The 16,008-nt window shown below is 31.2% G+C and overlaps 1 protein-coding gene across 2 annotated transcripts in view; it reads left to right on the top strand.

Annotated features, from left to right (window-relative positions):
• Positions 1-14,997, top strand: part of r (carbamoyl-phosphate synthetase 2, aspartate transcarbamylase, and dihydroorotase rudimentary) — a 153,790-nt gene extending 138,793 nt beyond the window's left edge. For both annotated transcript variants that reach the window (XM_075364808.1, XM_075364807.1), the window contains 3 exons: positions 5,085-5,263; positions 6,402-6,606; positions 12,580-14,997. In XM_075364808.1, the coding sequence (XP_075220923.1) occupies positions 5,085-5,263; positions 6,402-6,606; positions 12,580-12,777 (582 nt within the window). In that variant the 3' untranslated portion in view covers positions 12,778-14,997. The remainder of the gene's footprint in view (positions 1-5,084; positions 5,264-6,401; positions 6,607-12,579) is intronic.
• Positions 14,998-16,008: the final 1,011 nt, after the last annotated feature.

The raw sequence follows: 16,008 nt of genomic DNA, 5'->3' as shown, positions 1-16,008 counted from the left end.
CCAACTCAGACCTCACTCACATTTGGATTAGTCATCTCAAAGTCTGGCATCTATCTCATTTGTTTTTATGATATCACTGACTAACTTCCGTGCTGACTGTCATTCATGGTGACCTTTTAGCATGTAGCATATACTTGATGCTGTTGTCTGGGATTGAACCCTCCAGGTTAAATTGTCGTCTTACTTAATTCCATATGTTAACACTGATAAAACGTATGTTTCAGAGTATCTTCTGCCTCACAGTACTGACACTCCGGGGACTCCTTTCTGTGAAACCTAAAAGGTGCAATGCAAACTCACCGTGGCCCGAAAGGATCTGGGTAAGGTAGTAGTCCACCTCACCAAATCCCCTCCGGACCCACGATTCTATCCTGGAAATTGAAGAGTCTCATCCAGACCGCTCTGTGTGGGGGAACAACATCCCACAATGTTCGCCATTCGGCCATAGACGTACCACTGGCCTCAGATGTAGACATTGTACCTGCTGTAACCTCAATAGTCAGACTGAACATCATATGATAAGTACAGATGATCCTGATGGCGGCCTTTCTCTGAGAGGAGGTCAGCAGTTTCACATTCTTCTTCCTGGTGAAGGCCCTGACCCACCCAGGCAGGCACTGCATATAGAATGCCAGACCGGGCTACTGCCAATATTATCCTTCTTTTCTTCTGTTTGGGACCTGATTTCCTCCCCATCAGTCTGCCCGAGTTGAGTGTCATTTCCACTCTCAACATTACCACCCTTAAATATGGGTGTTAAAAAGCCCAGATCTTTCTAGCCAGACACCGTGGTATTTAATGAACCCCAACGTCTGAACACCTTCAACCGAAATGACTATGTTTCCAATATGTCTTTTTCCCCACCATCCCAACCCTGTAGGGGAAGACACCCGCCTCGCGATGCTTCCGGTCGCCACAACACCCCCCCTTCCTAGCCCTGATAGGCTTTAACGGGAGTCATCTTTTGCCCTCTAACTTTTTACATCTCATAGTAATTAGCGAGGCCTTGTTGGGATGCCACCAATGTAAATGTCTACAAAGACATTTACATCAGTGATTTTTAAACTCAGCTTTTGCCTTCACTGTAGGCCTCGTCCAGACATCTTGAATGTCCTGCATCGTAGCTAACCTAGCTAACCGAGCTCATAGAAGCATGAAACCTGCGCCTAAGTCTTTCTCCCACCATGGCCACGGTGGCAGTTTTATTGGGAGCGAGCTCCATGCCCCCTGCCGCTAATCAACCATTGATCTGCTTGACCCCATAGTTAGCCGTTTCTTACACCTTTTCTACTGTCCTCCCAGAGGCAAGAACCGCCAAATTGTTGGCATATGCTACTAATTGGGTGTCACCATGTTGCTTCTGCCACATGAGGCTCTCTCAAATGAGAGGTTCCGTAGGAGCGGGCCCAATAAAGACCCCTGTGGAACCCGTCCAGACATCTCCAGTGCTTCTTGGCCTTCCTCTGTGTGGAGAACCAAATGCCTATCGTGCAGGTAATCATTGATTGTTGCAATCAAATAATCACTAAATCACTAATCCTGTGAGCCAACAGGGCATCAATAATTACTGACCAAGCCAAGCTATTGAAGAGGCTCCCTTGACGTCGAGGAGAACAAACAAGGGGATCCTCCTCACCTGCCATGAGCCTGCCGCACAGACCCTAGCCCAGTCTAGGATCCGCTTTACTGCATCCTTGGTAGATCTTCCCCAAACAAATCCAAATTTGTCAGGGAAGAAAACCAACCGCTTCTATCTCTACATGAATTCGTTCAGTTATACTATGTAAAATAGTTACACTAAATACTATTTGTATAGCTATGTTACATTAGACAGACTCGAGCAGATTCATCCACAGATATAAGGAACACAAATGGATGGACATTACATCAACAACGTAATCAAAATTTGCAAATCATAGAAAAACAGGTTATGTGCATATGAGACATTAACCTGCACATGCAAATTTCACACTTATAAAAAATTTTGATACCAACAAAATAAAACAATATGAAATTTCAAACAAATATTTGATAAAAGCAACTTAAGATGAACAAACACAACATATATTACTTATATTATTAAATTAAAACTGTTTCTTTCCTATTTTTTGGTTATAATAAGGTTTTTTATAATCTTTTTAAGAGATTGCTATTGGTAACATTGTTTCCAGATACTCCACAAAAGAAGCCAATAATTAGCTATAAAAAAAACCTTTGTAGGAAAGAAGAAAATGCTTTATTAATTTGAAAAACTTGCTGAAGAGGTTAGCATCTCAATTGGATCATACTGTGACATTTTGACTGAAAAATTAAACATGCATAGAGTTGCAGCAAAGTTTATACCTCATTTGACAACCGAACAGCAGAAAGAACATCGAGTGGAGGTTTGTTGGCAACTTCTTGAACAAGCCAATGACAATGAAGCATTCTTGCAATTGATCATAATGGGAGACAACAGCTGGATTCACAGCTATGATATTGAGATAAAAGTTTAATCATCATGATGAATTGGCAAAGGATCTCCACAACTCAAGAAAGCATGTCAGTCTCGATCCAATCTGTTTTTTTCAATTTTAATGGAATTGTGTATTTTGAATTCTTCCCTCAAGGTGGAACAGTGAACTGTGCAGCATTGTCATGGTGAAGGAAGCATTCGTTGTTTCGCCAAACCAAAGGAATGGTGAAGGAATAGCCTGCACACTCAGCGTTGTCAATTTGTCAGTTTTATGCCAAAAATCAGATGACTGTTCTCCCTCAGCCTCCCTACTTGCCAGACCTGGCTCCATGGAATTATTTTCTTATTTCCAAAATTGAAATTAGAGATGAAAGGATGCCATTTTGAGACTATTGATGACATTAAAGCAAATTCGTCGTGGACCTTAAAGGCCATTTCAAATGAAGCTATCCAGGACTGCTTTGTGAAGTGGAAACACTGGTAGGAAAAGTTTGTGAATAGGGGAGGGGAGTACTTTCAAGGGAACAAGGACCAGTAATCCGTAAAATTAATAATAAAGTTAAAAAAGAATAAAGTTCAGTTATTTTCCAAATAGACCTTGAATATTGGAAAAATTTGTCTTGTTTAAATGTTAACTAAACTGAGATAAATTGTATTTATTTTGGTTTACTTTAATGTCTTCACTCATAAAATAATGAAATGTCAAACATTTAATGTAATGTTTGTCAAATTTTCAGCCTATTCTCATAATTTTAATGAATAGTTGTAAGTGTGAAATACTAGTTTCAATATGAAATGATCTATGCTGTCTTCATTGTCAGTTGACACTACGTATTCTTGTCAAACCAATCATTGGATGTATGTACGGGATTCTCTTATTCAGGAGTAGGATGTTATCATCTTGTTTTCACCTATCTTATGTAATGGATGGATTCCTCGTATAACCTTAGTTTTCATTTTCCCAATCATTTAGTTGTTGCAAGATCTTTATGACAGTAGTTGAATTTTTTTTAGAATAGTTCTTGTTGGTCTTCTGCATGTACTTTTCTGATTTTCTCTTTTATTATGTATACAGTATTCTCTGATATTTTTTTTCATTCTTTCTATTCATAAACCACTTAGATTTTCTTCTTGTTTTGACTGTGGATTGTTAAATATACTTGAACATTTTTTTATATTTTCTATGTTTTTTACTTTTGTCCTTTAACAATATGTGATAAAGGTTAACCCATTACACAGCTTCCCCATTATGTAGACTTTTCTTTATTTATAAAACTGTTAAAATTAGAAATCACTTTAAATACTCTCTTTCATATTTAAGTTAATGCTCTTACTTTATTTTCTTCTTTAAATTATCATTTATCCAGTTTGTGTTCAAATAGAGTTCAATAGCCATTACCAAAATAAGATAATATACCTAGAATAAAGTCCACTTCACAGCACCCTTCTTTTTCCATCATAAACATGGCTTTCTTGCATCTATCTACTTTCAGTACCTTTATTTTGCTCATATTTGTTTCTGTTTTGTTGGTGTTTAAATACCCTACATTCATTATATCAGATGTTTCTGTAGCACTAACAGTATAATGTTATTCATATAATCAGATGATTTATTATCTCCTGTCATGATTGAAATTCTACATTTTTAAAATAGTTTTCTTGTAGCGATACTTTTTTTTACCTGATTATACAAGGTTTGATCATAAAATACATGGAATTTTTTAATTCTCCATGCTATAGACCAATTGTCACAATTCTTTTTTGTTGTGTTGGTATACTTGTCCCTAACTTAAACTTACATCTACATTGGTAGTCATATTGGATGCCTAGTCATAATATTGGATTGCATTGGAAATGTTGAATGTTGCCTTTGGCGATTCTTCTATGAATAAAACAAGCGTTCACAAATGGTAAAAAAGTTTCCAAGAGGGTCTTGAAGATGATGCACCCTGGACATCCTGCACATCAACAACCAATGACAACGTTGAAAAAGTGAAGAAAATGATTACGGACAATCGCCTAATCTCTATCAGAGAGATTGCTGATAATGTTGGCATATCATTTGGCTCATGCTAAGCAGTTTTTTTTTCAGGTGTTTTGGACATGAAATGTGTGGCAGAAAAATTTGTTCCAAAATTGGTTGGATTTTGACCAAAACCAGTGCCGAATGAACATTGCTCAGGAGTCACTGAATGAAGTGAACAATGATCCAGAACTGCTTAAACAGGGTCATAACTGGTGATGATTTTTTGAGAAAAACTAAAATTATACATATCTTTTTATCAAATAACATTAACATTTAGCACATAACATTTTAATTGCTTTCATGAAGAAAGTTACCTTCTTGTTTACACAACTTCCTATTCTTAAGTTGTGAATTTTTTCATTTATGAACTCTTTCCAGAAACTAAATGATTTCATACTTAAAATAATTTAATCTGTGATATAAATGTTATTTTAATTACATTTTCTTACAATTACAGCCACTATTTTCTATTGATTATTCACTGTTAAATAATGTTTGATGTTTTTATGAACAAAAATCAAATAGGTTTTTTCTGCTTTTTGTATTTATTTAATTACTTTATGTACATTAAGTAAAATTATACTTATTTTATGTAAATTGCAGAAAGCAGCTCTTCATTGCCGTAAACCTTTACTTAATGCTGGAGATGGTGTTGGTGAACACCCTACACAAGCATTATTGGATGTTTTTACAATAAGAGAAGAAATCGGTACAGTTAATGGACTTACCATTGCAATGGTTGGTGATTTAAAACATGGACGTACTGTACATTCTTTAGCAAGGTAATATATTCATTTTTAATTTGTATGAAGATAAATTCTCTTATTATGCATAATTTTGTGGCATGAATTATAAAAAATGTTATTCCCTGATTAGGCCAGAATTACATTTCTAACAAAAATTGAACATTGGTTATCAGATTGTGTAGAATCATGCAGTACAACTTAAGGAAGAAAAATATACACCTTTATCTACAGTAAAACATATGCATAGGTTAATGGCTACCAGCATGCTTACAATATGCAAAGTATAGCATGGACAACACAATATGTTTTATATATATATATATATATATATATATAAAACAGATAACTGAAAAGAAAAAAAAAATGGAAGATAATAAAAATTGCCAATATTTTTGAGATAAAAGGTTGCTTTATCAGTTTCAAAATAAAATAATGCGCAAGATCATACAGAAAATGAATATAAGATACACATACATTGATAACCAATGTGACACAAGAGTACATAAATTAGACTATAGTGGTTGCACTAATTAACTACTGTATATACAGGAGATATATACCCCCCCCCCAGACACAAAGAACACGTATATGACATGTATACATAAAAACCAGTATTTCTACACACTTACAAAATGAAACTTACTAGTTCACAAGATTTGACAAAAAAAAAATATTAGGTTAAGTTTAGTTTAGATTAAAAAGTTAGGTTTCTTAACTTTTTAAGGTAGACACTGTTGGCAACAGTACTACTAGTAACTCCACTGAAGAAGGTGCTGTTAATTAATTGCAGAAGTATGACCTTTTGGAACTAATGTGAAAGAAAAAGTTGCAGTATTTTGAAATTAGGATTTTATATTTAATAATACTAATGTATTTTATAGCTTGGAAAATTACAGGAAAAGTTTAAAATGGTGTTTGATATATGTTAAAAAGTTAAATACACAAATTCAGTAATTAATAACTAAGCTAGCTTTGAGCCATTGTTAATTTTGTTGTGGTGGATTTTAACTGTATGGTAAGTTTTATTATGAAAATAAAGTTTTCCATTAGTTTTCTTAATATATAAAACACTTTATATTAAATAATTGATTTTTTAATGTTATGATAAATACTTTTGTTTTCTAAAAGACTTTCACTAAATAAATAGATGAAATATTTATTTATTACTTTGTAGGTTATTAACACAATATAATGTCCAGTTGTGCTATGTCAGTCCACCGAACCTTGAAATGCCATCACATATAACAGATTTTGTTAGATCAAAAGGAATTAACCAAGAGAAGTTTCAATCTTTAGAAGATGTTTTACCTAATGCTGATGTATTATATATGACTAGAATACAAAAAGAACGTTTCTCCTCAATAGAAGAATATGCAAAAGTAAGTATGGGTTTTTTTTTACGTGCATGTTTTGAGACTCAGTAACTGTCTATTTTACCTATTCATTTAACCAATTATTGGTTCTATTTATTGCCAATCAAACATTTTTCTCACGTTATCAGGAAGGTAAGTTCTGTTATTACTAAGTAAATAAATAGGTATTTTATCATAAATGTGTATTTTATATTAAATAAAATACAAATAATCCAAAGAATTAGATGAAGACATAATCTAAAACCAATGAAATATGAGTGAAGTGGTGGATTAAAAACAAGTAAAATCTTATTTAACCCAAACAAAATGCTGTCTGGGTAAATAAAAATCAGAATAATGTAAAAGTATTTTAATTAATATTGGTTTACTACTGAAATAATGTATACGTAGGTAATTCAAAATGATTCATCTGATTTTATCTAATTTTATTTTAGTACTTATCAACCATATAATGACTTACCATACATTGAATAAAAAACTGAAGATGCACTATTTAGTGATAATGTAAATGTACATCTTGAACCTTGAAGAATCCATTCTGGACTGATGTGGTGTCTTGATAAACTTAACAAAACAGAACTAGAAGATAGCTAACTAGCCAATCAGCGGTCAAGGTTGCCATATATGGCACAGCAATTGATAAGAAGCAAAGTGAAGTCTTTGGTAAAAGTATAATGTGACTTTATAGTATATTTGAGCGGGAAAATGTAACTACAAGCCACTTCTGCTAACAAAGGATCTTAATCCATTTTTGCACTACATAACAGCTAACATATGTTGTGTATTATTACAATTGATTCCCACCATGTAATCCAGGTTTGAACCCTATCAAACTTATTTTTGTCATTTGTAGTTATCGGGTGATAGCTCAAAAGGTGTGACATATGAAATTGTATGTTGTAATGAAACTTTTCATAGAAAGTGTAAAGAGTGAATGAAATGTTACATTAAATGCACATTATTAAAGTAGAGTAGCAGTAAGGATTTCTGATGTACATTGAAATGGATAGGTTGATTATCTAGTAGCTATGAAGATGGAAGTCAAAAGCAAACATGCTACTTTTGTATAGCATGTACAAATTTCCTATAAGTACACATGTGTTTATTAGCATAAGTAGCTTTTGTCCTCTTTGTCTAGGTAAACTATCAGGTGTTGAAGGAATGAAGTAAGAGGTTTAAAGAATAAAGTTGATTAATTTTGGGGAGGGTTTAAATAAATAATTAATATGGTATTTGAAGGTACAGAAAATTAATTTTCATTATAAATAATGTGGGTTTTCTAAAATGAATGATATTAGGTAAAAGATTCAAATATAACAATTCAGAATGAATAGCAATACAGCTCCCTGTTTAGTACGAGCAATTATCAATTTTAAATGGCTGTACTGTAATTGTTAATTTTTGTATATTTTAATCTGAAAGAGGAGAAAAAATTGAAGTATGGCTGAAGAGAAAGAATTATTTTGGAAAATGCATGAAAGTATTAAAGTTAAAAGTATATATTCAAACAAATAGCATTTTTATTGACCTGCTTGTAATGCATAATGAAAGCTGAATGATATGATAAACAAACAAAATTCTGATTTACAAAGTTTTCATTTAATTGATTATTTAGATTAATTCTCACATTTAGACGTATTTGCTGGGTGAAACTACTCATTTTAAGCTGGAAAGTACATTAATTTTGTTAGTTTGGGTTTCAGTAAGCTGAGTTTCTAATAATCCAGGCACGTCTAAAATTCAAGATATAAGTTATTCAACATAAATGTATATATTACAGTGTATATGTATATTACAGTGTATTATGTACACCAAAAACATGGCATTTTGAGATTTTTTATACTTAAACTTTATACTTTAGTGTAAACACACCAAGAAAATAACAATGAAATGATACTTATCAACATGAATGATTCATATTGTAATACCATACTCCATACTCGCAGATCCCTTCTTACAGGAAATAGATATATTAACAGAAATTTAAACCTTGAACCTCTGCATACATAAAATTATTCTTTCAATAGATGTAATTGTATTCTTGTTCATTCTTTTATTTTACAGTGGTATAAAAAACAGTTTATTGTTGTTTATTAATAATACAATTATTTATTTTTCATATTACAAATAAATTTCTTAAATTTTAAAGTCTAATGTATCACAACAGTACAGTAACGTACAGCCTGTAACTAATTTTTTTGGTGTATATTGTGTATTAATGTAATTTCTAATGTTGCTTAAATAATTTTCTGATGTACCAGGTTTGATCAAAAAGTAACGAGAATCTTTAATTTTCTCCGAAAGTATTTATTCAATCTTCAATGTTTATCCCATCCCCTGTAAAGTAGTATCTGTAGGAAATTACTCACTTGTGCCAATGTAGCTTCCAGTTTGAAAAATACTGGTGAAATGCCTCTTTGAGTATTGCCTTGAGTTCTTATTGTTGAAAAATGTTTTCCCTTGAGTGTCCTTAAGTTTGGGAAATAAGAAAAAGTCACAGGGAGCCATGTCTGGAGAATGGGGTGGTTGTATCATCACAACAGTGTTATGTTTTGCCAAGAATTCTGGAAAAATAAACTGGTCTGCCCTTATGTATTTTAGTGCAAAGGTTTGGGTTGTTTTCCCTGGACTGCGTGAAACTTCTAGATAGTATTCCTTGTTGACTGTATGACCTTATGGTAGGGATTTGTGATGAACAATTCTATTGTAGTCAAAGAAAACAGTTAGAAGAAGGACCTTCACATTTAAGTGGACTCTACATTTCTTTTTGGTCTTGGATCCTCAGAAAACTTCCACTGGGACAATTGAGATGAAGGCTCAATTGTCCCAGTTATACTTATAACTGGTGTATGTATTGCCATACATCCATGTTTTGTCACCAGTTATGATGTGATTGAGGAAGTCTGATTCATCAGCGATGTTATTAAGCATTTGTTCAGCAGTGGTTATGGGATGCTGTTTTTGTTGAAAATTCTGTGAAAATTTTTGTAGAAAAATTAGAAATTCATGATTGCGACATAGCATTGTCATCTGTTTTTAATGCAGAATTTCAGATAAATCCTCTTGATCCAACATTTTGCTGCACAAAAATCATTGAACATAGTGAAGTATGTCTTGCTTTTTCGCTTGCCAAACACAAACTAAGTGTTGCAGCTGGCTGAAAATTGATGTCACTTACATCACTACCAATATATAGAATAAAGATCAATTCAATTGACAAGATACAGCATTTAATTTTAAACTAGTGTAGAGATGTTGACTAAACTATAAGCTCTAAACAGAGACATGTCTCCTCATCATTTATTATTAAATTAGAAGCTCTTATTTGTATAGACAAAAGAGAAAAACTCCCTCATATATAGTTGTTTTTAATGTGTTTTATTATGTAATTTAGATTACACTGATCAACATATAATTTGGAACTGAAAAGGGAGTAGGTGTTCTGTATATTTCATATACTGAATCTGAATATGTATTTCAAAACAACCCATCACATAATGTTCTAACCCCTTAAATTTGTTTGTTTCATCATTCGTGGAACAAACAATACAAATAAATTAGTACGTCTGTATGTTGCTTATTCACATCTGATTTATATTGTGATGCATGCTGTAGACCTATATTACTATATAACAGTCAAATGATGTTATTTCATGTCAAGTCAAACATGTATAGATATATCAGTGAGTCAAGTAATCAGTAGTTCAACATGATGAAATTCTCTTCGGTATGAATTCAGCTCTTGGTATGTCTTGCTGTGTTCTTTAATTGTGGTAGTGGTTTTATCATAACATGTTATAAAAATTGTTTATAAGTGATGCCATAAATTTAGTGAAAGAGTTTTATGACAGAACAACTTTGGTATTATTTTATTGAACATCAAAATTTGTTGAGGTGTGTGTGTGTGTGTGTTTGTGTTTTATTGCACTTCATGGTGAAACAATTTTAGTTTTTAAATATTTTAAGTAATTAAGTATTCATAAATTAAAACTTAATCATTTTTGTACTTAAGTATTTCAGTTTACTTTCATTCATTAAAACATTTTTAATTTTACAATGAAAAAAAAGCAGGCTTGTTGTAAAAATTTTCCGAGTATTTTTTGTTACGTTTGTGCAGAATTTACCACAAAAAGTCAACGAAAACCAGTATCGAATCTGCTAAAAACTGCTTACAAACATTATTTTGACAGTCCCTTGGGAAACAAAGATAAATCCTGGGCTCCACATACAGCATGCATAAAGTGCTATGATAAACTAGCCCATTGGTTAAAAGGAAAAAAATTGCATTTGCCTTTTGGCGTTATGATTTGGCGAGACCCTACTAACCATTATGATTATTATATTTGCTTAACAAATGTTACTGGTTTCAATTCAAGCAATAAAAGTAGTATTGCGTACCCAAATGTTTGTTCAGCTATGAGACCAGTACTACATGGTGTTGATTTACCGATTCCGATTGCTTCAACTTCTTGGAAAGAAAGTTGAAAACCAATGAATCCTCAACGTCAATAATTATTAATTACATTTCAAATGTGAAGAATCAAATACTGAATCTCACCTCATCACACAAGCAGAACTGAGCAGCCTAATTTGTGACTTTTATTTTTTGAAACAACATGCAGAACTCTTAGGTTCACATCTTAAAGAATGGAATTTATTAAACAAGGATACCAAAATTTCAGTATATAGAAGTCAAAACAAAAATTTACTGAAATACTGTAAAAGAGATGGTTTAATTTGTTCCTGCCATGGTGTTAATGGACTAATGTTTGAACTGGACATTGAATATGTTATTATGATTGGTGTTTATTTATTGACTCATCAAAAAGAAGGTTAAAGGCAGTCTTGTTGCATAACTTGAATTAAGTTTTCATCTATACTGGTAGCACAAGCTGTAGGAAGAAAAGTATGTCAAAAATTTTAAAAGCTACTAAGTATGATGAATACTCATGGCAAATCATTGCTGATTTGAAAGTAATAGGGCTCTTCTTCTTGGTCTCCAGAAGAGTGGCTTTACAAAATATATGTGTTTCTTGTGTTTTTGGGATAGTTGGGCTATAGATAAGCACTACGCAGTTAAAGGCTGGCCAAAAAGAAATCAGTTTACCCCAGGAAAGGAAAATGATGTCAATATTCCCCCTGTCAAAGCAGATCGTATTATTTTATCACCTCTACACTTAAAACTAGGCCTGATGAAGAATTTTGTAAAGCATTAAGTAAAGATGGAGGTGGCTTTAAATATTTAGCTGAGATTTTCTTCACAGTTAAATGAAGCCAAATTAAAAGAGAGAATATTCATCAGACCACTGATAAGAAAATTCATTCGTGAAAGTGTACTTGACAGCAAACCGAATCCTAAAGAATCATGGAATTCATTCGAAGATGTCATTACTGGTTTTCTTGGAAACAAAATGGCAGAAACCCATGATCACTTTATAAATGAACTCTTAGTGAACTACAAAAATTTAGACTGCAAAATGTCATTAAAAATTCATTTTTTACATTGTCATTTGGACTTTTTCCGTTTAAACTTGGGTGACATCAGCAATGAACAAGTAGAAAGGTTCCACCAAGATATATTGCAGATGAGATGAATCTATGATGAGTGACTACTGCTGGATGATAAAAAGAGAAGACTTCACTGAACACAAAGGGAAAATAAAAAAAAAAAAAAGTAAGAAGAACATAGGTGTCTACAAATTAAATGTAGGAATTTTAATTGTAATTATTATTTTGTATTCTATTATTTAAGAAGTTTCTGAATATTTTAAAGGGTCACAACTTCTAATCCACCTACTTTTATTTCTGTTGCAATTTTTTTTTTTTTTAGTTATTTTTATTTTTTTTATTGACCTGTGGTATTTATTAACTAATGATCCTTTGTAGAAAATCAACAAAATTACTAATCAATGGTAAGAATTACTTTTTACTTGAGAATTTTCTTCTTGAATGAAAATAATTTTATTTATTTATTTTTAGGTACATGGTTTCTTTGTGTTAAAACCAAATTTAATGACTTTAGCTAAACGTAAAATGGTTGTTTTACATCCTTTGCCAAGAGTGAATGAGATTAGTCCAGAATTGGACTCCGATCCTCGTGCTGCTTATTTTCGACAAGCTGAATGTGGAATGTACGTTCGTATGGCTCTTCTCGCCATGGTTCTTGGACGTTGTTAATGCTTTTTTTTAAATTTCTTTTTTTTTACGTATTTTATGATTAATTTTATTTTTAATAAAATGAAAAATATATATATTTGAATATTTTTGATACTTTATTATTATTAGGTAAGTGAATTAAATTTCACATCACATATTTTTATAAAATGATAATCAATTATTATTGTTATAATTTTTTTTTAATATTTTTTTACAGTTTATAAATTATATGATTTTAATAGAATGTACATTTATAAATCTGAACATGTGGTACACAAAATGTAAGCAATTACTGAATATATTCTATTATTTTTATAGAAGAGATATTTTTTATGTATCATTGTTTAGGTTATCTTGTGATGTATTACATTTTTATAATCCTAGAAATGTAAATAAAAATTCCTAGTATCATAGTAGTGCACTTTTATGGTTTTTAAACAGTACATTGTAAATTATAATAACATTCAAGTATGTGTAATATGAAACATTGTGACATCATTCTCTTCAGAATGATGTCACAATCAAGTACAGTATTCCACTTTTTAAAGCTATCTTTTAAAGCAATTAACTGACTAAGTATTTTGATTTGCTCATAACTTCATTTTGCATTTTTTATTAACTGTTACTTGTAATTAAAAATGTTAGCAACAGAAAAAACCTGTAAAAGTTGGCAAACCACACATATACTCATATGTAGTTTAAAAAGATAAATTTAAAAATATAGAGAAATATAAAAGTGTTAAAAAAGGAACATGGCAATAAAGGTAACACATGAGATATGATTTACTTTTTTTCAATATCCATATGTACAAGTTTATATGAATAGAAATATACCGAGAAATCATTTAAACATTTACTACACAATGAAGTTTGTTAGAACTTCGCTGGTTAGAGTCTGCAGAACTGGACAGCACGGTGAAGTCGGCGAACATGTGTACAATACTAAACATGACATAACCTAAAAGTGAAATGAAAATGGAAAAAAATAAGCTGAAAACATTATATTTCAGTTCAATTAAATTTGTAATTAAGAATACTTTCAAAAAATACATTGAATTTTGTTAGGCACCATTTTTTTCTTCCATTTGATGAACCACAGGACTCGATTATATCACTTTTTTCTCAAAAAGGTGGGTTTACAAATCGCACTGCTAGGTAGCAGTACTTGATAGTACTAGGTAGCATACAAAAACTTGCTTATGTGCTTGAAATAATAAAATTTAAAAGAAAATATATTACAGCTTGTTTTAATAGTAAATGCTGTTATGTAAATGAAAGTACTAAAGAAGAAACATTTTTTTTAATTCTCTTCACTTCATTAAAAAAACTAAAATTATTAGTTTACAAGAGATTATAGCTGCTAATAAAACAAAAAAAAATATGAACAGCAGGAAAGTGCCTACTGTTCATAAAGTAAGGTACCTACTTTGCTGGTAACATGTTGTAATTACTTGTCATTCAAAGGGCCTTCCAATGAGGTGTCACAAGCTACATAGTCTCATTTTTAAAAAAATAAGTTTTCAACCCTTGAAATTTTATAGAACATTTAAGGGTGAAATTTTGTTTGTAATTTAAAAAATAATTTTCACAGCTTTAATCCACAGATTATGATTATATCAAATGTTTTAAGAAGTTGTATCATGTAATTTTATAGTTATTTTTGTTGGACTAAAATTTAAAATAGTACCTACCCCAAATGGTTTTTCGCATGTACCGAGTGAAGGGGTGGATGGATTTTAATTTTCTTTTCACCGAAATTCATTATTTTTTTCGGATTGTCAATTAATATAATTAAATGTTACCATTGACATTTAAAATCTTCGAGTTGGGGTAGGTTTAGTGGAGAGAGGATGGGTTACACCTTTGAAAATAATTTTAAAAAGGTTCCCCCGAAGAATGGTATCCATGCCTGCAAACAAAAATACGATGGAACTGATAGCTGTTGAATAATAAATGTGGTAACTTTTCAAATGATCACCTGGTATACATTTTGAAACAATATTTTAAGATGTTTATGTATGTTTTTTAAAGAAATAGTAAGTTAATTACAAAATTATTACATTACAAATTATGAACATAAAAATTGACTCTACTTCTAGCATTCAAATGTTAGGATTTCATTACACCAGAAAAAAATATTTTAATTGCAATTTTGTGTTCTGACTAAAATTATTTTATATCGTAGTAATTTTAGATTTGTTTTTTTTTTATATTGATTTGATGTAATAAAGAATAAAAACAAAGTAATGCAGCAATTTTATTTATAAAAGAGACCTATAAATAAACAAGAGTATTTGTTACTGTATTGATTGATTCCCTGTTATTATTATTATTAATAAAAATAAACATAGATATTAACATTAAATATAAACTTCCTGAAATAATGTGTTATAAGAGCAAAAAAACAAAAAAAAAAAACAATAATAACTGATTGAAATAAATAGCCAAAACCATAAATGTTTGTATAAACACAGAAACAATCATGTTTCATTTTAAAAAATATTAAGGTACCATACCCATAAAACCATAAAAAAATAAGGAATATTTATATGGTTATAGTATTTATTTAACTGATGAGTATTTATCAGTTCTCACAACTTTTAACAAATTTGTTAGTCTAATAAAAATCCACACTGTTGCTCTGTAGTATTTTGGGGTATGTGACTAAAAATCTTAGCAAGTAATATACACTCATACACTTTAGGAAAAGTTTAAAGTGGCAAGAGAGAAAATATTACCAGATTTTAAAACTGGTAAAGCATGAGAGAAAAACATGTATTTGGGAAGGTTTTTAATGAAAGGTTAAATATGTTTAGCTCAAAATTGAATCACAATCTCTCAAATTAGAGAGAAAAGAAATATTTTTTGGACCAACCAAATTGTTAGCTCAGGTTAAGTAAAATTATCTTGTTTTGTTAGAATATCTGAAAAAACTTTCATCTTCAACTGATTTTGTGAATTATAAATTAAGCATACTGAATTATTTCTTGAAAATATACAAGGTGATTCAGGGAAACAGGAAATTTTCAAATTTGTGTTGGTAGTTGTGCGTGAGCATCAGCACTGAATAACCTATGGGACCCAGCTCAGATCATATTGCAATTTATTTATCATGGATACTTAGATTGGTGTGCAACATGTTTTTGCCATCAAAGCTTTTTATAAAAATAATGATAGTATGTAGGCTATGTGTAGAGGATGACGACTTTGTTAACAAACTGTGTATGTTAAACAAAGCCCAACGCTACCTTA

Source organism: Lycorma delicatula, chromosome 4, assembly GCF_047948215.1.
Source record: "Lycorma delicatula isolate Av1 chromosome 4, ASM4794821v1, whole genome shotgun sequence".
Taxonomy (NCBI): domain Eukaryota; kingdom Metazoa; phylum Arthropoda; class Insecta; order Hemiptera; family Fulgoridae; genus Lycorma; species Lycorma delicatula.
Note: the sequence above shows the minus strand (reverse complement) of the source record. Positions and strands in the feature narration are given on the sequence as shown.